Here is a 23,301-nt window from a genome sequence, read left to right on the forward strand (position 1 = left end):
GTTGGTCCACGTAAAACAAACGTACTCATTTGAACCCAAACCACAGTATTAGTTTTGCTGCATAAACATATTTTGCTCTGCAGGGGCCAACCGCTGCATTATGTGCAAAGCTGCCGATATGTGGTATAAAGTGACCTAACGTCTGTAATAGTGTCTCCTTCAGAGTTATTTTAACCCAAACCACAATCTTCTCCTGAACTTGACCACGTGCTTTGGTTTCATAAAGCACACCACCTTGTTTCCTGAGAAGGAGGACCTTATAGTAGAATAGCAAAAGCAAACATGGTGCTCAGTAAGCAGACATTTCACTTTGTATAAGTTAGTCTGATAAAGTTTGATAACTAATTTCTAAAATAGTGATTTAATAAAAAAAGAATGCTAACAGGTCAGTGAGAATAAGACTCTTTAGATGTTTTAGTCTTTTTCTCCAGATGAGATTCTAGAGGTTGCTGGTTGAAAATGTGAGACTTGACGACTGACAACATGAAATGCAAAATATCTGTGAAAAACAGCAGCGTGTGAGCGCTCCGTCCACAGAAAACTGGACTCCAGCCAGGTTCTGAAACGGTGTCTGCAGTTTAGTAAACAAAGATCCCAAATGAGGACACCGTTGCGGCGGTGAGGCTTCAGGCGATCTCTCCGTGAACGAAGGAGCAAACCAAATGACGGCTCCACTGTTGCTGTGATGGATTATCTCACCGTGTTTCATTTTGCACAGATGAATGGATTTCAGCCAATAACGTCTTCTGCAGATAGAAATAAACTTTAGATTAAGAAGAAGACCTGCATGTTTCCTCTAAAGCCATGAAAGGAGGCTGTCAGTCCTGTGTTTAAAGCTGCTGGTCAGCTGCTATCTTAAGGGTACTCTTTGATTTTTAAGACAGAACTTGTGCCAGGGTGTCTTTTAATGTTTAATTTGTTCAACAAAGTCAAAGCAGCAAGAGTCATTAAGATGTGAATAAAGTGTAAAGTTCAAACAATTGTAAATTTGTCAAATTCAAGCGATGCTCAGCGTCTCAAACATTGCTGCAGCAGTTCGTTGTACTCTTCATGGAACCAGCCTCAGACTGCTGAAGCGACAGTATAACTTTATAACACGGTAATAATACATGTCACCTTCCCCCGCCCTCTCACGCAGGTGTTCAACGAACATCCCGCGTTCCGGCTAGCCAGCGACGGCTGCCTGCGCTCGCTGGCGGTGGAGTTTCAGACGACCCACTGCGCCCCCGGAGACCTGATCTTCCACGCCGGCGAGAGCGTCGACACCCTGTGCTTCGTCGTGTCGGGGTCACTGGAGGTCATCCAGGACGACGAGGTCATCGCCATCTTAGGTACGTGTCTGTGTGTGAGGTTTAGTCTTTACTGAAGGGGAGGACGATCCTGTGTGTGTGTGTGTGTGTGTGTGTGTGTGTGTGTCAATTGATTTATTGGGTTAATTAAGAGTAAATATCATTGTAAATTGTACATGACGTTGGGTTTTGGACTGATGGACAAAACAAGACATTTGAAGACTTCTTGGATTCTAAGAAGTTCTTTTTTTGTTATAATTTTCTCTGTTATGGACAGAAATAATAATTAACATCCACAGTGAAACAGCTTATGACTCATAAGGACGGAGGAGAAGATGAATGGCCGGTTGAAAGATTGCTGCACAAACTTATAATAAGCAGTAAATGCTGAATCGTCATTGATTCATGCAGGAGATAAAATAATCATAAAAACACGATGCGTCCGTGTCTCAGGCAGCTCGTGAAGACCTGAGGGATGATGTCATAGTCTGGCACATTAGATGAATGAAATGCGTCACAATAAAGCAAAAGAGAAACAAATAAAATACTTTATTGTTAGATTTGACAAAAACAGCATTCAAACCAGCTGAAGGTTGAATGTGTTGAGAACATTTTATCTCCAAATTGTCTTTTTTTTTTTAGAAAGCAAGAAGACCTGTCGTGTGGTTTCTCTCCAGTGGTTTATTGTGACGCATTTAGTTCTTTTCAGAATCCTGTCGAGTCAGAAAACTTGCTTCTTAGAGACGTAAACGCTGCTGACGCAGAAAGAATGAGTCACCGGCAGTCGGCCGACGTCGTTTCTGTGTCAAAGTGTCAAATGCAAACAGTCCGGCTCTTATCTGCCGCCGTACATATTGCTCTCTGCAGCCTCGTGCTGTAATATTCATGAGGAGGAGGAGGAGGAGGAGGAGGGGAGCTGACGGAGATAATGTGGAGAAACTGCTCTTTTTAACCGAGACGAGCACAGACGGCGCTGATGGCTGCGTTAGCCTGTGTAGTGCACACTCTCATCACCATCAGCAGGCCCCAGACGACACAGAACAACAAGAAGGAAAGATTATTATGATTATTACAGCAGAGAGCCAGTGTGAAGCTGCACAGATCGTTTGGAGATGGAAGCTGCTGAAACTCACTCAAACTTTACTTCACAACAACAAAACAAGTCAGACGGTCGCTGTTGTTGTGACATTTAAAACTGATGCTACTTACTGGCTCATGGCAGAACAATGATCTGGAGAAAGCGTTCATCTACAGCCCTGAAAAACATCTTAAAGGGGACGTGTGGTCGTTTTAGGTTTTTTGGGGTTTCTACTAAAACATCTTTCAATGCTTTAATGATCATGAAACACATTATTTGTCCTCATATCGTCTGTCTGAATATACCTGTATTCGTCCGCTGTCGCTCCGTTTTAGTGCCTGTCTCTTTAAGACCCCCCCCCCCCCTCTGCTTTTACCTCTGGTTTGGTCTCCTCCAACTCTTCAGCCGCTAGGCGTTCCACTACGTTCCCCAGCTGTTCTCTAGCTGCAGGTGGTGTACGCTGGCTTCATCACAACCGGTTTGAAGAAAGAAACATTATTTTGTTATCTTCGTATATTTGTTTCAAATCCAGCTGAGAACACGGTGCAGCTCGTGCTCTTGGCTGAAACGTCAGTTTTGGTTCATCTAGGCTACTAATAAAATACATTGCAAATACATATTTTATGTATCTATTTTATCTATAATAAATCAGTGTTACATTATAATGGAAGATGGTGATCTATGGAAATGGCTGCAGCCACAGATTGTAGCAGGATTATGATCTGCTTATTATGATGCTATAGTCGCTGGCATGCAAGATAGTGATCCGTTACGTTAGAGCCACACAGTGAGGATCAAACAGTGAGGGTCAAATAGTGAGGATCAGCTGCAGGTTATGATCTGTGGAAATAGACTAAATGGGGAAAAAAATGATAAAAGAATGTGAAGAGAAAGAGAAAAATATCAACGCAGGAAATAATGGAAGGGACATCGTTTTTTAAAAAGTGGGAGAGAAAGGGAGGAAGAGAGAAAGGAAGGGAGGATAAAAGAAAGGAAGGGAGGAAGAGAGAAAGGAAGGGAGGATGAGAGAAAGGAAGGGAGGAAGAGAGAAAGGAAGGGAGGATGAGAGAAAGAAAGGGAGGAAGAAAGAAAGGAAGGGAGGAAGAGTGAAAGGAAGGGAGGAAGAGAGAAAGGAAGGGAGGAAGATAGAAAGGAAGGGAGGAAGAGAGAAAGGAAGGGAGGAAGAGAGAAAGGAAGGGAGGATGAGAGAAAGAAAGGGAGGAAGAAAGAAAGGAAGGGAGGAAGAGTGAAAGGAAGGGAGGAAGAGAGAAAGCATGACAGTGTGAGCCCCCCCCCCCTTTGTGTTTCCTCCTCACTTCCTCCACTTCATTAGGAGGCCGAGTCGGGCGCGGCAGCAGTCTGAGGTTCATAAAGAGCATATTAGATGTTTGATGGATTGCTTCATCAAACCGAGGACATTAATGAATCATCAGCCAGGTGTCATTAGGAGCTGCTGTTTATTGGATTAAACCCAAAGTATTATGTTTAGTAGTTAAAATGAGCTCCACCGTTATCATATATTATAGTGTATTTTGATGCGACGCTTTATTTATTTTGGGGTGCGGTGAAGCTGACCAACTAAAGCCAGTTGCTGCGCAGCCAGCCACATTTGTTGAGGAATGTAATAATATTTTCGGGTCATTATGAAACGGAGCGGAACAAAATACACTTTGGCAGGCCGCCGCCATCTTGTTAATTAATGGGAAACACTGGTAGATGCACAGAAACACATGAAAATAAGACCATACAGTCAGAGTCCGTTGCTGTTGAATGAGTCTCTGCATTGGGTTTGTTTTAAGTCCTGCACATTGTGCAGTAAACTCTGACGCGTTGTGCGGCTCTCACTCTGAAGTCGCTGGGCTTCGGGCGTTTTCAGTGCTCGGCATCATCAGAGTCTCACAGAGAGGAGCTTGTGACTCTCTGCAGGGAGGCGAGGAAGCTCTTCCAGTCTCCTGTTGAGGAACATTAACTTCAGCTAATACACCAGCTGCCACTTCTGGACAACATTCACCCACACTCGTCAATGCGAAGTGTAATTTAATGCTTCACAGGTGCACCATTTCAGAAGTTTGCAGAAAGATTTTTTTCGACCGTTGAAGAGTTTTTTGGGGGAGTTTTACCTCGACCGATGTGAGGCTTTAAGGACAGAGGATGTTGTCGAGATTGTAAAGATGTATTGAGCTATGATTGAACTGACTTTTGGTACTGATGGAAACATCTCACCAACGGTCGGATGGAGAGCCATGAATCTTTGTTCACACATTTCAGTTTGCAGAGGATGAACCCTGATATGTTTTGGTGAATATGTCAAACTAATTGCGTTCTCATCAGCGTCATCTATAATCTGTGTCCAATGCTAATTAGCAAAAAAGCTACACTAAGCTGGTGAGCGATGCCAGATTTAGCTCAAGGCACTGCTGTAAGTACATCCTGACGGACTCCCAGCCCTGTTCAACCTGACCCTGGCTGTTACAAGATTCATCCATTATTTAAGTATTTTAGAATTTATTGAAAGTTGTGTCAAACAAGTTCAGCTGTGAGGATCCGTTGAGGAGAGACCAGCAGAATGAAAACCCTTAAAAGTCTCTCAAGGACCCTTTGGGGTTGATAGACTCCAGTTTTGGGGGAAACGACTAATTGGATGAAGCTTGCAAGTTGTAGTCAAACTTTGTGTCGCATAGCAACCAGCAAAATGGTCCGGTCATTAACTGCAATGCCTCCAGCTGCAGTTTGTGTTCCAGCAGGGAAACAAAGCTGCTGTCTGATCCCTGTTGAAGCTCAACAGGGAGGGATGGAGGGATGGAGGGATGGAGGGATGGAGGGAGGGAGGGAGGGATGGAGGGAGGGATGGATGGAGGGAGATGGACAATGGTGGTGGAAGGATGAGAGCTATAAAGAGGGAGAGAAAAGGATTGGAGAGAGTGGATTTGAGGGGACATCAAGTTCTCATACAGCGTTTGTTGCAAAACCTACGAAAAGTAATGCGCCGTAATTCATAGATAACACACAAAATTGTTCTTGTATTGTCACGTGACTTGCGTACTTCAGTAACGGCAATCTTTTCCTAAACCTAACAAAGATGAGATGTTTCCTGTCAAGACGGAAAGAAAACACCGCTTGCATGTAACGATCGGAAATTGACACGCATTGCTGGTTTTCATAGGAAAATGGACGAAAAATGACTTATTGTAAGATATCACACTAACCTCTGTATGAGGCTACGTTGACTCTGACTCTCGGCAGTGAGAGTGATCTGAAGGGGAAGAATAAAAATTCTAAGAATAAGAGTTTCTCTGCGTGTTCACAGCATCAAAGGAGGCTTCTTCCTTAACGCTTCCCTCCTCGAAAGTGTTTCTTTTCCTCGTGACAGCCTTCCCGTTTTCAGCCACTCTTGTGCTGAGCAGTAAGAGGAAGTCCTGCCAGAAGCAGAGCTCATGTTGGGGAAACAAGAGAAACAGAGACAATAGGTACAATAGAGTAAAACAGATTCTTTCATCATCTATCACACTGGTTTACACTCAGAAGCTGCCATTTGTCATTGTTTTAAATGCAGGTTGAGGATGGACACACAGTCGCAGGATGGTGGAAAAGTGCTGAAGTTGTGTTTCTTTGTGAAAGGATATTTTATAAAGATATATCATGAGGAGACATTGAAAGATGAACTTCATCTTTTCTGCAGGGACTTTTTTCTTGGAAGCCCATCAGTGGATACGTTGTGTATCGAGTTCTTTCTGGGCAGGGATCGGTGTCTTGAAGTTGTTTTGTTGTTGCCAACATTAGTGGAAGTATTTTCTATGTTTAGCATTACCTAATGGTATTAGCACTTTTAATACTGGCTAATTTTCAAATGAGCAAACATTAGTGTGTCAAGTGTTGCATATTAACATGGCGGTGTCTGTTAGCTGGTATACCTCCTCTAATGAGCTGAAATGTCCTAAACTGACCACCGTACATTTGCTGGGTGACGGGTGCTAATATCAGACCCTGCACACACACACACACACACACACACACACACACACACACACACACACACACACACACACACACATGCCCACACTGAGGGAGATGGAGAGGCGTAAAGGGAGGAGGCAGGAACTTTTTGGGCTTCTCAACAGGTTCAATGACCTTTTTCTCGTTTCCAAAGACATTAAGTTTGTGGAAGAGGAGGTTGGAAGAAAGAAAAAGAGGAGGGAGCAAGATGAGATGGAGGAGGAGAAAGGGGTATGTTGAAGAGAGGATGGACGCTCGGTAGAAAGATCAGATGGTGTAAAAATAGGAGGTGACTTGCAACGGAAGGATGAAGAAACAGGTTTGGAAAGAGGATAACGAGAAAAGATGGACAGTGATGAAAAGAGGGAAACAGAGAAGGGAAAGGTTAGAAGGATGGAGGAAGCGATTGGGAAAATTTGAGAGAGAATCAAAGGATGGGGGGGTAGGCAAAGTAAGGCGCAGGAGACGATGGAGGAAGAAGAAGAAGAAGAAGAAGAAGAGGAGGAGGAGGAGGAGGATGGAGGGAGAGTGTGCCGGTTGCGGTTTTTAAAGCCACTGATTTCCCCAGGCTGAGGAGAGAGGCTGCTCCCCGAGGCTGTAACACACTCTGCTCTCATTAGTGTCCAAAGGCATCCGGTTGACACACACACACACACACACACACACACACACACACACACACACACACACACACACACACACACTCGAGCAGCGAGGGTACATGTAGGAATGCCAGTGTGTATTTTCTTATTATGGCTCCTTAATGTCTCCATGTACCGGCTGTGGAAAATGAGTTTTCTCTTGAGAGGACAATAAAGTACCCTGAATGCACAAACACACACGACATCTTGTTCAGATGAACCCACAAAAACAACAACGCAATACTTTTCCCACAGTAACAAGGCAATCCTGTGGTACCTGTGGTAAATACTCATAAGTACTAATAATCCTCTCGTTTCCCGTCATCAATCAGGCTGACTGCGTCCTGTTACCCAACTCATTCAGCAGCGATGGGGAGGCAGCTGAGACGCGTAACAGTGAGAGCAGATTTAATGGTCGGTAATGCTGCTGCTTCCTATTTGCAGCAGCCAGTCAAAAGTCAATATGCTCACTTGCTTTTGTGAAGAAAACAGCAACCAGGTTGTTTCTTACAAAGACTGACGGCTGGAAGAAAGTACATGTAACTCCAGATCAATTTGTCAAAAGGTCAGAGCAACACGCTTTTATGCTGGATGATCAATAGAGAGCTGCAGGGATGACTTAGTATACAGGAAGTTAGCATCACTGGTTCCCTCCACAAAACGCTGATGGGAATGTATTTTAGATTATTATAGAAAAAAGTCTATAAAGGAACTCCACCACGGTCAGATGACTTCATGTTAGTCTATAAAGGAACTCCACCACGGTCAGATGACTTCATGTTAGTCTATAAAGGAACTCCACCACGGTCACATGACTTCACATTAGTCTATAAAGGAACTCCACCACGGTCACATGACTTCACATTAGTCTATAAAGGAACTCCACCACGGTCACATGACTTCATGTTAGTCTATAAAGGAACTCCACCACGGTCACATGACTTCACGTTAGTCTATAAAGGAACTCCACCACGGTCACGTGACTTCACGTTAGTCTATAAAGGAACTCCACCACGGTCACGTGACTTCACGTTAGTCTATAAAGGAACTCCACCACGGTCACGTGACTTCACGTTAGTCTATAAAGGAACTCCACCACGGTCACGTGACTTCACGTTAGTCTATAAAGTAACTCCACCACGGTCACGTGACTTCACGTTAGTCTATAAAGGAACTCCACCACGGTCACGTGACATCACGTTAGTCTATAAAGGAACTCCACCACGGTCACGTGACTTCATGTTAGTCTATGAAGGAACTCCACCACGGTCACGTGACTTCATGTTAGTCTATAAAGGAACTCCACCACGGTCACATGACTTCATGTTAGTCTATAAAGGAACTCCACCACGGTCACGTGACTTCATGTTAGTCTATAAAGGAACTCCACCACGGTCACGTGACTTCATGTTAGTCTATAAAGGAACTCCACCACGGTCACGTGACTTCATGTTAGTCTATAAAGGAACTCCACCACGGTCACGTGACTACATGTTAGTCTATAAAGGAACTCCACCACGGTCACGTGACTTCATGTTAGTCTATAAAGGAACTCCACCACGGTCACGTGACTTCACGTTAGTCTATGAAGGAACTCCACCACGGTCACATGACTTCACGTTAGTCTATAAAGGAACTCCACCACGGTCACATGACTTCATGTTAGTCTATAAAGGAACTCCACCACGGTCACGTGACTTCACGTTAGTCTATGAAGGAACTCCACCACGGTCACATGACTTCACGTTAGTCTATAAAGGAACTCCACCACGGTCACATGACTTCATGTTAGTCTATGAAGGAACTCCACCACGGTCACGTGACTTCACCTTAGTCTATAGAAGAACTCCACCATGGTCACGTGACTTCACGTTAGTCTATAGAGGAACTCCACCACGGTCACATGACTTCACCTTAGTCTATAAAGTAACTCCACCACGGTCACATGACTTCATGTTAGTCTATGAAGGAACTCCACCACGGTCACGTGACTACACGTCTCCTCCACTAAGCTAAAGGAGGATAGTGTTCTAGTGAAGACGTTTAGTCGTCTCATTCACACTCTTTTTTTAAGACGTGCAGAAGCTTCTAAATTCAGGGGTATTTACTGATGGATTTGATATCGTTGAACAAAACGTTAAAATCTCTTCAACTTGAGTTAAACACAGACATTCAAAAAATACATTGAGGGAACAGGAAGTGTAAAAATACTGATTCATTTCTGGGTTTTTGGACAATTTTACTGAGGCTGGGCTTAACCAATACTGAATGTAAGACATAACCAATAAAGTTATATTTGAGCTTCCATCCTGGCCTTGGAGAGAGCAGTTGACAATGTGTTTCATAAGGCTTACTTACTCCGTTGTCCTGGATCTCCAGGAAAACCAAGCAGATGGAGTTTTCAGCTCCAATAAAAAGCAGGCGGATGGATTTATGCTCCATCCGCCATATTGTTCTCATGATGCTATGTTGAGTTAAGAAATCCAAACATTGTGCAGCAGAGAGCTGTCGCCTTGAATCCATCGTCAGTTGATATCTTAAGCGATGCAGAAGGGTCCGCTCATACCGTAAAGTAACCGAGTGAGAATCCGTCTTTGTCTGTACTTGACTTCAGTTAACTTGCTAACTTTTTTCACTAGCTGGTGCACAAGAGAGTTAGCTGCCTTGCTAACTAAAGTCAAAGTAGATAAACTTAATCATGTCTGTAGTGACTTTTTTGTGTTATAAATTATATTCTATTAAAAAAGGTGGCATATGAAACGGCAATAGCAAAAATAATGTTTGTATGCGTGACTTTGTGGCAGCCCCTAAATTGATTGCTGTGAGTAGAAGGTGAAAATTGACCCTTGGCTAAGCCCCGCCCCCCAGCTGCCACTTCGTCAAGGTGCCAGAGCTGCGTTCAAGGGGGCGGGGCTTAAAGAAGGGTTGATTGTCAGAGTTTACCAAAGTTAAACTTGTAGAAATATTATCGTCATTATGCTGTTGCTCTTTATCATGGTATGATATCCATTGAAGAGATTTAGGATGTTGCTTTTGGGGCTGTAGTTTTTGCATCTCGCTCCTGGGATATTTTAACTGCGCTCCTTACGAGAAATGATTTATATTAATGTGAGAATGACCCGACACTGCCCGAAGTACCACTTTAATCCAATCCAGCTGGATCCATTAGGCTATTAAGCTGTTTCATATCATGGTTTGAATATCAATGTAGTGCTACAGTATCTTGCATTGTTTAAACCATCCATGAGAGACTATTAAATGTGCTAAAAACAATATTTACAAAAGAAATATTCAATCACTTTTCCCTTTCGGCGTCCTCTCATTTTCTTGGGTTTATTTTTAGTTGGATAAATCAAAGCGTGGATAAATTGTTGGCCGTTCGGCAGTGACAACCACACACCATCGGCCCTGAATTATTTATTGATGATTCTTTTTTGCTCCAGCCCGAGAGAAAATTCACTTTTCTTTTTTCTTTTTTTTTTTCTGCCAAAAATGATGAGCTGATTAATTTCTTAATCCATTATTCATGTTTGGTTATGAGAAGGGGAATTCAGTCTGGCCTTCTATTCACACAGCAATATGTTCTGGCCCAGCAAGCAATACGTCAGCGGTGAACAGGAGGAGACGAGGCTGCCTGCATGACAACCGTCCGGTAATACGAACCAGGGCTGCTGAGATGTGGAACATCAGAGGAGGCATTGATAGAGTGTAGGTTAAATGATGAAAGGAGTTTTTTAAATGGAGAAATTCTTGTAAAATGTGGTAATGTAGCGCTGCTGATATCGTCCTTTGAAACTGACTCTTATCGCCTCATATAAAAGTATCCTCTGCCCTTTTATTTTGCACAATGTTCTGTACCAAACCGGATGCACCGTCTTTCTAACGGATTTCTGGATAAACGCCTTTTGTAACAAGCTGCTCCAGCTAACAGGCTTCAGGCTACAGCTTCTTATTTTATCGCGTTGTCTCTTATTTATTTAGTTTTTTATATCGTTCTGTCGCCTTTGACTGGTGTTCATTTTGTATTCAAATCTGAATATTACAATTTTTTGTAGGAGTACGTATGTTTTGGCACCAAAAGGCTGTTTTCCCAAACCCCACGTGACCTGACGTAGGTTTCTGCATGACGCCGTTCTACACATGTCGGTGTGTATATCCTACGGTAGCTTAGATGGCGGTTGTTATACTAGCTCTTATACCACTCGCTCAAAAGGCGCTAGACTCCATTGACATCATTTTTCCCGTGCGTTTCCTTTTGTAAAACCTGGAAAAGAGCGCAGATGGACCCGCCCTGAGGGATTGAAGTAAAGCCTTCATTGTCGAGTCGTGCGAATAAATCCAGAACCAGAACCGTCCGGTAGAGATGTTGAAATGAGAGTTATTATGTAACTGTGGTGCTATGAATCGTAGATGAACCACCAGGTGTTTTATCTAGACATCAACACGTCTGGAAGTAAATCTGAGTTTGATTGCATTTTGTGAAGGTGGTACATTTGTAGTTATTATTTATTATTTCACTCCTGAAACTATAACTGTCTTATAAATCCATGTGATGCACTTTTATGTGCACGACACAAACTACTACTTTCACACATGTTTAAGAAACGTGCCATGACCGCGTATGCATATTAATTTTGGGGGAAAAAAAAGATTTTTACAAATGAACTCGTGGTCTTAATCTCATATAAGATAGATCCTGTGTTCATCCCGAGGGAGACGCTGCCCATATGTCGCGGAGACGAGACGCAGAAGCATGATTAATACATCGGTTATCTTAATTAATGACCTCATTAGCACAAGTGGTTATGATTGATATCACGCTGCTCATCGTGTTGGGACTTTGAGGAAGATCACGTTTTTCTTTTGTTGAGGACAGAATGAGACATTTATGTAGAGCTCATTAATCATTCATCAGTTAATGTCTGGAACTGGAAAAGAGTGTCAGACATATTGCTGTTTATCTGTGGCAGGGACAACATTTGTGCAGAGTGTGGAACTACTATAATAATTTAAATGGATGCTCCACACATGCTAATAGTAGTTCCTCTAATCCAATAAGAGGCATTAATGCTGCTGTCGGTGGATCGGTGTCACAGCCGCTGGGTAACTTTCTCCGCCCGCTCAGTTTTTCCGAGATACGGGGACAACGGCTGCATCAGCACACCAGCTGAACGGATCGGCCGGAGATTACCGGACCGACGTGTGGTGAGCTGCAAGGCAAGATAAAGCAACACACACTCACACACACACACACACACACACACACACACACACACACACACACCCGACCACAGGCAATTTATTTTCCTGCTGATGGCGGACGCAGCATTTAGTCTCGTCTGCACATTTGTCAGAATGTTAACTATGAGTTGATCCTCATGTAGACCATTGACCCTTTCTAAGTCCCGCCCCTTTTCGCTTTGTGTTCCAACAGTTGAGCAAGCTGGGAACCCGGCAGAACCTCGGTTGCACTTGATCTCTCTTGATTCATTCCCTCAGTAAACATTGTAAACATGAGTTTATGGTCTCAATCTCTAGCTTCAAGTCTTCTTCAATACAGTCTTCTTCAATACCCCCCCCCCCCCCCCCCCCCCCCCCCCGCCCTTAGCAGTCAGGCAGAATAAGATGAGCAATGGTTCCGACAGGGGCTCCTCGCCGGGGTTCCTCTAACCCCACTGCCAGTGTCACGCTCGGTGCACACAGCCACCACCGCCGCCGAGACCCGCGTCCACGACCGTGAGGCTAATTGGCGACGAGCTGCTGGTCTCTGGGGGACCTCATTCAAGACGAGTCCCGCTGGGATGAGATCCACTTACTCAAACACTCGTGGTGACACACACACACACACACTCTCTGTCGGCATTTTTAGCGCCGGCGTGACGTCTCTTACTCAGAGTGTTGTGACAGCTTTGACTGCTTTTCGTCAAATCGTATCCAGGTCAGCTCAGGGAAACGCTGAGCTGATGGTTTGTGGCAGGTTTGACACAGATTTGAGTCCTTATTAGCTCAGATTTGACCTGATTTCTTTGTGCCTGTTGCAACCAGAATGCAACTGGATCTCTTCAGGGGGCAAAAAGTGATGTATAAGCACAATTACACTCCATTCTAGTCCTCACCAGAGTGCTCTCCAAGAGACATACTTTGTGAGTTTTCATCGTAAGAGTTCAAATCTTCAGCACTTCTGTAGAAAAGAAGAGTACAGTAGAAGAGAACGGAGGTCTGTTGATGCATCTTTGTTTATCGTTATATTTTTCAACATTATTATTATCCAGTGTGTTTTATTTTCTCATTCATTTCTGCGGTCCATCATTGTTTGTATGTTCATTCTAGTGCTGTCACAATATCAGATTTTCGCTTCACGATTATGGCCAAAAGAAAAGTTTTCTATTTCCTGCAGAAAATCTTAATAATGCTTTCAGTCAAATTCATCTTTGACTTTGTTTACAGTGCGTTTTGTCTCTTTTTTTTGGCAAATAAATACAATAAGAATATGAGTGAGGGGAGGTGGAGACCATAACTGTTAATATAAAATGATTATTAACATTTCACTTCTTAAATATCAGGGTTATCCTCAATAACTGGTTCTTTTTATGTCTGTTTTCTCTTATTTCAAAGTACTTCATGCTGCAGTTTTTGTGTGGAAGGTTCTAAACAAATAAAGTGTACCGTTAGTATTAATATATTTATTGCTCTATTTCTCTATTTGGTGCTTCAGCCAGTGCTGTCGTGTTGAAACCCGTTGGCCGTTTGGTTGAAGAAGCTCTCGGATCAGTTTCTCCGGATGAGTCGCAGCAGCTTTTTTCCGACGGCGTGTGTGATGCCGCTTATAATTCTGATTCTTCATCCTCTTGTTATTGTGGCGTCGCCCGGGAGACGCTCACAAGCGTAAACGAGCGTCGGTCTGCTGCGGGTGATTAGCATTGGGGGGGGGGGGGGGGTCTATGTATGCTGGCGGTTGATAAGTCAAGTGTCCAGGTGGCTGCAGGCGGTTAGAATCGATGTGAGAGGATCAGAGTGAAGTCTGTGGAGCTGCTTTATTCACCTGAAGGAACGCGTGAAGCACCGTGTGATCGACGGGAGGGACCTGTACCGGAGCGACTCCTCTTTAAATGTCAAGTTTCATGTGGAAATGTTTCATGTTCTCATGATCATGTTTCCTCCCAGCGGTGCTGTGTACTGCAGGACCTCCAGCAGCTGTCAGTTCATCAGTTCACCACTGGACGGTCCGCCTACATTCACATGCCACCGCCTGCCTTTCTGTCCTCTCAGTCCACTGTCTTCATCACGGTGTTATAGTGTGTAAAGATTCTCCTTTTTCTCCGCCGTGTTTCGCTCCTCCTCGTTCCGCTCGGCTTGAGTTGGGTTCTAAGCCCGGGTCTGCACCTGTTCACCGGTTCTTGCGCGGTGCACATGGTGAAATCAGCAGCTCTGGTTGCTAAGGACTTGGCCAGGTAAAAAAAAAAAAAAAAAACTGGTTGCTAAGGACAGAAAAAGATGTGCTCTATGCAGAGAGGCGGATGGTTTATGTTTGATGTTTTACAGCCAGCGCACTGTGTATATTTTGTACAGTCTATCATCCTGTAAGTCACATAAACCGCCTTCTTCAAACCCAAGCCTTATATTCTGACATTACTAACCGTGTGTGTGTGTGTGTGTGTGTGTGTGTGTGTGTGTGTGTGTGTGTGTGTGTGTGTGTGTGTGACGTGTTGGTCCATGTGCTTTAATGTCCTCTCTCAATCAGCACATGCCAGCTACTGTACCTTCACTTCTCCTGTGTGCGAGTCTTCTTCTGTGGTGTTGTAGCTGTCACGGTAGATCAGAACAAAGTGTAAAGGTAAAACACGATGGCTTTAAAGAGGAGAAATCAAAAAGACACATTCCTTAGTGAGCTTAAAGCTTGAGAGACTCTAACTTGATCTCACACAAACGTCACTAAAGTCCAGGGCAGCGCTCCACATTGACTGGATGGTTTAATTTGTGTGACTGGACTCCGGTCAGTTCTCCATCAGCTGACGGATGATTAAATCTCTCGTGTCCTCAGGTAAAGGCGACGTGTTCGGCGACGTCTTTTGGAAGGAGACCACGCTGGCGCACGCGTGCGCCAACGTCCGAGCGCTGACCTACTGCGACCTCCACGTCATCAAGAGGGAGGCCTTGCTCAAGGTGCTGGAGTTTTACACCGCCTTCGCCAACTCCTTCTCCCGCAACCTCATCCTCACCTGCAACCTGCGCAAGCGGGTAAGGTATCGAACACTGTGGACACACACGTACAGAACACACACGTACAGAACACACACGTACAGAAAACACACGTACAGAAAACACACGTACAGAACACACGTACAGAACACACACGTACAGAACACACACGTACAGAACACACACGTACAGAAAACACACGTACAGAACACACACGTACAGAACACACACGTACAGAAAACACACGTACAGAACACACACGTACAGAACACACGTACAGAACACACGTACAGAACACACACGTACAGAACACACGTACAGAACACACACGTACAGAACACACACGTACAGAACACACACGTACAGAACACACACGTACAGAACACACGTACAGAACACACACGTACAGAACACACGTACAGAACACACACGTACAGAAAACACACGTACAGAACACACACGTACAGAACACACACGTACAGAAAACACACGTACAGAAAACACACGTACAGCACACACACGTACAGAACACACGTACAGGACACACACGTACAGAACACACACGTACAGAAAACACACGTACAGAACACACGTACAGAACACACGTACAGAACACACACGTACAGAACACACACGTACAGAACACACGTACAGAACACACGTACAGAACACACACGTACAGAAAACACACGTACAGAACACACACGTACAGAACACACGTACAGAACACACACGTACAGAACACACACGTACAGAACACACACGTACAGAAAACACACGTACAGAACACACACGTACAGAACACACACGTACAGAAAACACACGTACAGAACACACACGTACAGAACACACACGTACAGAACACACACGTACAGAAAACACACGTACAGAACACACACGTACAGAACACACACGTACAGAACACACGTACAGAACACACACGTACAGAACACACGTACAGAACACACGTACAGAACGGACACTTACAGTGGAGATGCAAGTTTAATGCATCTTAACACACATGGTGATACACACACCTTTATTTACACAAATGTCATCATTGTATTCAGAGAAGGCGGCAACCTCTGGGTCTGAAGAGTGAAGTCAGAGCTTCACGTGTTAAAGCTGCATTCTCTCTAGTGTCCACCAGGGGGCGACTCCTCTGGTTGTATAGAAGTCTAGTCTAAAATGACTCTACTTCTCTCTTGATTTATTCCCTCAGTAAACATTGTAAACATGAGTTTATGGTCTCAATCTCTAGTTTACAGTCTTCTTCAACACAGCATGATGTTCATTCATCTAAAGTTAAGGAAGTTAACCTAGAATTGCACTTTATTTTGGTAAAACAAAGGGATTGTGGGAATGTGAGCTCAGCAGACTTTGAAAGTAGAAGCTTGAGCACGCACACATTCTGAGGCCTTCTGACCTGACATCACCTCGCAATTTCCTCCTTTCCTTCACAGCTCCTTTCCTTCACAGCAAGTCTGCTGTTGTTGACTTGTTTTTCTTCACTCGAGAGGTCTTTTTCTCAGCTTGCCTCCTGAAACACGATGAATTATACATGCGCTACCGGTTGCCTCATTACGTCCTCGTGCCCTTTTGCCGGCTCTCGCTGACGTCCTGGCAGGAAGTGTCTTCGCTCTGCAGCAGCAGCAGCTTCTCTCTCTGTTTGTGTTGAAAGTTCACAGATTATGATTTATTGATGCATGCATTTCATCCAGCCGGCCTTTCATCTGGCTCTGCGTGTGAGCTCATACACGTATGTTCTGTACTCGTACGATTGTATTCGTGTTGATTTTACTTTTACACTTTGCTGCAGGGTACGCTTTAGGGGCGGGGCTACAGGGTGATTGACAGGGACCTGCGTTGGACATTTCTCTTACTGCGTTTGACTTATGAGGTCCCAAGTGAAAGCAAGCGGTAACAAGATTGAACTGGAGAAGTGGATTTGTTGCGGCATTTATTCCAAATTAGTTCTATGAATGCAATCGAATGTTTCATTTGTCCATTTATTAATTGTCTGTAGTGTGAATGTGATCTCACGCTACATAATGTGGTCATGTTTTACAGTCTCCATCTCTATAAATACCTTTAATGAGTTCAGAACATGTATTTAAACAGCTGTCTGTGGAGATTATGCATCTGAAGGATACTAGACTCTAAAGAGTGTATTATTTCTGAGCGTTTTGCTTTAATTACTGAGATAACTTTGTTGACTTTTGGAAAAGATTACTTCTTAATGATGAAGGACAGGATGCTCATCTGCGTCCCCAGCGTGTGATTCAGGCTGAGTGCACAGCAGTGAAGCTTTAAAAACAAGAGATATACCGTTACCACCAGATATTCGTATTCAAACACAGTCTCCCTCCGTCAGAGGTCGGCAGCTCCACCTGCTCCAGGTAGAAAGGCTCCTGATTGGTCGAACAGGCCTCTAGAAGGAGCTCAGGAAGGAGAGGAGCGTCTAGGAGTCTCACCAGGTCTTCGTTTGGGATGGACTCTGTTTCTCGCGGATCAGAAAGAGGGACGTGGGTGAAGCTCCTCGTCGCCTCCTCGTCGCCTCCTCGTCGTCTCCTCCTTGTCGTCTCCTCGGTTCGCTCTCTTGTTCCCGGGATGCGCGTCAGCTGCTGCAGCGTGATGAAGATAAACGAGTTGTGGTGGGAGCTCAGGACGTGGTAAATGAGACAATAACATCATAATATTGATAATAGCAACAATAATTATAGAATAATAAAGTAAATAGCAATAAAAGTAATGATTGTGGATAAATTTAAGGAGAGGCAATATTATAATATAATATGAATAGTTCTGATAGTAATAATAACAATATAAAACACAATAATACAAACAATAATAATCATAATCATAACATATTAATAATGAAAGGTAATAGTAGCTAATAAACGATAACAAATATATCTTTCAACAAATAACATATAAAGCAGAATCATTAGTTTGTTTGTTTGTGGGTTTATTAAATACTGAGAGCTGTTCTTATGTACCTTCTTATTTTCCTGCTTTAGTTCTTTATTTTGTATTTATTTATAGTTTATTATTCATCCTCTCGTTTGTTTCGTCTAAATAACCTCACCTCAGAGCAGACGTATGATCATTATTATCTCCTCGTCTTCTGTTTGTCTTCAGTGTATTCTAGCAGACAGTCACCTTTAGTTCTACTTGTTAAATTAAACCGCCGGTGTAAACCAGCTCCAGTTCAATCAGCTGTTTCCCCTCACCGCGGTTTCCTTTGGTTGCCATGGTGACGCGGCGAGCTAAAGAAGCCGAAGCATCACGGAGTCTGTGAGGAAACATCTACTTCCAGACCTGAATCCCATCTCTGCATCTCTTTCATGCAGAAGCCCAGGTGTCTGTCGCACGTCGCTGCTGCAGAACACAACTACCAGATACATAGATGGGGTTATGATGATGATGATGATGATGATGATGATGATGATGATGATGATGATGATGACGTCAACAATGGACGGTGTGAACAACACGTTCCTACTTTACAGTGATTACGCTGTGACTCATTGGAATCACAGACAAATCTACAAATATAACTATAACTATAACTATATGAACTATGCACATGTTGATGAGCCGGTGCTTTCAAAATAAAAGTCCTTGGTGGAGGTTTGTCTGCATGTGTACAGTAACTCCTGCAGTTACAGTGCACAGAGTCATGTTCCCGGTTTTTAATTTGCTCTCTTGACGTCATTTGAAACGCCAGCCGCTCGTTTAGCGTTGGTTTGTGCTCTTGAAACGTAGCCAGCGGCTCGATGCCACCGGTGATTACAGCCAAGTCTGCAGTTTGACTCTCCAAAACAAATCTTTGTTAAGATGCAAAAAAGGGCCTGGAAGCAAAGCCGGATGATAAATATTTGGGGGTATTTATGGGCGCTCGGCTCCTTTTAAGTTATTGGTCGTTTAGAGTTTTTATGGGGCTCTTCTGTCCAGCCGGAGATACAGACACCATGAACAAAAAGAGCTTCAGTCCTAACAGCCTGCTGTGAATGTATGGTGACGCGGCGCAGGAGTTCACCAAACCTCCAGTCTCCAGAGCTCAGCCTCCATAGATACCGGGAGAGTGGCTCTGCTGTTTACTACGTCCCTCCAGGCTGTTAAAGCCTCCTCACCTGTCTTAAAGAGATCCATTACCTCCACAGGGACAACTGCAGATCTGCTGTTTTGCTGCTGTTGCTTCAGCGACTCGTTATCTCTCTCCTCGTCAGGGAACCACTGTCTCAGACGGAACCGCTTCACTCGGCAAGTTCAGTAAACCAGCAGAAAAGAAAGGCCTTTACTCAACGGGGGAGTGTCGAACAAACGACACACAAAATGCAAAATGCTCGCCTACAAATATGCTATGTCTAGGGCTTTTATTGTGAAAGGTGAGAACGGAGGCAGTGGATCTGGTCTTTGTAAAAAGGTTGAATGGAGTAGTAAAGTTTGCCGTCTTGGTTCCGGACTACGGAGTCTCTCTGTTTGTTGTTTTACAAATATAAGCTCAACTCATCCGGTTCTGCAGCGTGATTGGCTGATGCCTTTTTATTCGCGGAGCACAAGTTATGTACATTTGAAGTCGTTCTTATATTTGTGTTGCTCGCTCAGACCCTCGGTCGTCTGATGAAACCCTGAATATCTTGTCCGGTGAGTTGTGCTGCCGGCCTGCAGCGCCAGCACAGAGTGATCCGACAAACTGATCTGAACCCACAGCGGGCCAGAACTCACCGCATCTCGTCTTTTGGGGGAGTTCACATTTGTCCTGCAGAACAAGTAGACAGTAAACAGACTCCTAGCTGTGTTGTTGTTTTTTGGGACGTGGAGGATCCGTCAAACAGACGGATCGTGAGCTGCGAGAGACGGACTTTGGGCCTGAAGCCTGCAGACTTTTATCAGCCTCTACTGGATTATTCATGGGACGGACTTTTAAAGGGGGTTTGTGCATTGTGTGTGTGTGTGTGTGTGTGTGTGTGAGTGTGTGTGTGTGTGTGTGTGTGTGTGTGAGTGTGTTGTCTCACAATAATAAGATCTGTATACAGTGACCGTTGAGGGCATGTTTTTTAAACACCAGCAGACAGAGGTGGACGGTAACTCAGCTCCTTCACTTGAGTATTTCTACTTGTCCACCGCGGCGTTACTGAAGACATGCTGTACTTTTTACTCCGATACATTTGTCTGATTTAGCTGCTTTGCAGATTCGGACATTAGATCCTATAATACGCTCGTGAGGTAGAAAGTGTGAGCTTGAACTTTTCAGGATCTTTGGAGGAACAAAACACAATGTTTGACGTTATTTCAGATCCGTTTTTTAAAACCTTTAGAAATATAAATATCACCTTCAGAGATCCCTGATCACGCTTCTCACCAAAACTACATTTTACGAGATCACATGTGAACACATCGCGTTATAATTTACCTTTCACTGAACAGAGCCTGAAGGCATCACATTGTAACTAACCAGAACCTTCGTTAGTTAGCCGTTAGCGGTGCTGCTAACGCTACTAGCTCTTTGTTTGTGTGTGTGTCTGTGTGCACGTGCTCTCACACACACACACACACTCTCAGCTGATGAAGACGAGGTAATCGTCCAGCAGAGTTGTCAGAAGCTCTTCATCACAGGCTGCTGACCAGCAGCTCGCTCAGGGCTGAGCTTCCCAAAAACAACGTCCTCGTTCTGCTCGCTGAGCGGAGAGGAGAGTTCATCCTGATGAGTCATTGATCGCTGAGAGGAAGCTGTTCTTCCCTCCTGCAGAAAAACAACGCTCCCCCCCCAACACACACACACACACACACACACACACACACACACACACACACTCACAATCCAGGAAGATTACGTTTATTAGCCACAGAAATACACACAGAAATACACACAGACACACAGAAATATACTTAGAAATACACACAGAAATATACTTAGAAATACACAGAAATACACACACACACACACACACACACACACACACACACACACACACACACACACAGAAACACACACAGACACACACAGACACACTCTTTATTGATCTATTTTAATTGGGTTTTTCTTCCCTCGATCGATGGGAGAAGATCTTCTTCTCGTGTGGTCTTCACAGCTTCTGTCAGCAGGTTAGGGAGCAGCAGTGGAGCAGTAGACGCTCACCTTGAGAGAAGGTCAGAGGTCGTTCTCTCTGCTGGAGGAAGCTCCGTCAGTGATTATCGACAGACGCTCTGCTGTCAGTCCTCCACTCTCTTCTCTGACGGACGCTTTAGCTTTACTTATTTTTTGGTGGGATATTTCGCTCTATCTTTGTCTCTTTTGTTCACATCTGGGACAAAAATAGCAATAACAATAACAGAGGGAGAAAGTGAAGTCTTTAGGTCATCCAAGCTGCAGATGTTTGCTCTTAAAATTTATGAAAAAATGCATCATGTACCAGAAATACACAAGCTGTTCATCACACGCTACGAAAAGTATATTTCATGACTTCCCTCTCACACACACACACACACACACACACACACACACACACACACACACACACACACACAGGCCATCTGTGTGCTCTCGGGCTTCAGCCGACTTTAATTCTTCTGTTGGTGTCTCTTCCTCATTTAAAACATCCTCACCATGACGCGGTTCTAACAGATCGTGCAGCTCACCGTCGAGTTGACAGAGAAGAGAAGCAGAACACACGTTCCAGCAGCTTTCCTTTCAATATTCCTATCTATTACACTCCCCCCCCCCCCCCCCCCCCCCCCCCCTTGGGGGGGCTGAAAGGCATTGTGGGCCATGCAGTCCGTGGCTATCGCCTCGCTGCGGTGCGATCTAAAGTGGGCTGGAGCCTGTGCTTCGGCTGCGGGGTTAGCCCCAACTTTTCCCGGGCTAAAAATAGAAATGTAGCCGCGGGGCTAACTGGCGTGCTGTAAAAGAAGGCTGAACAAGAGCTGCAGGACAAACCTCAGCTCACAGAACAAGATGTCCGCCGGCCAATACAACACACACACACACACACACACACACACACACGCAGTAATCAGTGGTCCTCTCCAAACTGACTTTCTGTTCTCGTGTGCCATCGCCTGCTCGTCTGCGTCCTCATTCCAGTCAAATGTGACCGCTGCAAAATGTCAAACAAGCTCTCACGGAACACAAGCCGGTGGTTTCCTCTACAAGGACACACATTGTCCATCGCTCTCTCGCTGCTTGGAACAACTTTTTTTGTTGTCGAGACAACATTAGGTTACAAAAGGAAAATCAACAAAACCACTTAGTTGAGTTCAGGAAAAGCATCGCGGTTGGGCTTCAATTAACCAGGAGAGACTAAAGGCGTCCAGCTGTTCAGCCCCAACAGTCGTGAGATCACTTGGTGTGCGCTCCTTGTTTTACTTTCCTCACATCTCTGCTCCTCTCAAGTCTTTTATTCTGAAACTGAGGCTGTATTTTCCTCTCATCTCTGCTCCTCTCAAGTCTTTTATTCTGAAACTGAAGCTGTACTTTCCTCTCATCTCTGCTCCTCTCAAGTCTTTTATTGTGAAACCGAGACTGTCAAAGACGGAGAGGAAGGAGCGCTTTGAAATTGAAGTCACGACTCCGTCAGGAGCGCTCTGTGAAACCTGCACTAATTGCATTTATCTGTTTATTTCTCGCCCGTTGAAGGTCAGAGTATTTCCATAATGTCAGATTTCATATGACGGCGTGTAAAGCAGGTTAATACGTTCTGCCACCTTATTGCCTTCTGTCGTTCACCGTCGTTCTCTTTTCTTTTTGTGATGAATACATTCAAATAATATCTAATAACTGATAACAGCTGTTCAATCAGCTGATGTCAGTCAGAGCGGCTGCTTATTTTAACCCAAACAGAAACCGACTTTAACCAGCTGACATTTATAGCAGTTCTGGCAAATCACAGACGAATGACAACGAATGACAACCGACGTAGTTTGTGGTTTTATTTGGAGGCCTTGTTTCATGAAACAGGTTTCAGGCAGATGATTGGATAAATCATCTGCAGAAGGGGCGGGACTTTGCCTCTCTGTGAAGGAGTCACTGGACTGAACCGCTGAATCGGATTCAAATTGGAAACTTCAGAGCTCAGAACATAAATTGACAGTGTGT

General features: G+C 44.3%; 1 protein-coding gene across 4 annotated transcripts in view; it reads left to right on the top strand.

Moving 5' to 3' along the window:
* kcnh5b (potassium voltage-gated channel, subfamily H (eag-related), member 5b) overlaps positions 1–23,301 on the top strand; it is a 91,476-nt gene that overhangs the window by 55,417 nt on the left and 12,758 nt on the right. For all 4 annotated transcript variants that reach the window (XM_068718156.1, XM_068718158.1, XM_068718157.1 and 1 more), the window contains exons 11-12: positions 1,139–1,331; positions 15,043–15,239. In XM_068718156.1, the coding sequence (XP_068574257.1) occupies positions 1,139–1,331; positions 15,043–15,239 (390 nt within the window). The remainder of the gene's footprint in view (positions 1–1,138; positions 1,332–15,042; positions 15,240–23,301) is intronic.

Source organism: Cebidichthys violaceus, unplaced genomic scaffold (genome assembly GCF_023349555.1).
Source record: "Cebidichthys violaceus isolate CVI_PGR_0920_01 unplaced genomic scaffold, fCebVio1.0.p SCAF_22, whole genome shotgun sequence".
Lineage (NCBI taxonomy): Eukaryota > Metazoa > Chordata > Actinopteri > Perciformes > Stichaeidae > Cebidichthys > Cebidichthys violaceus.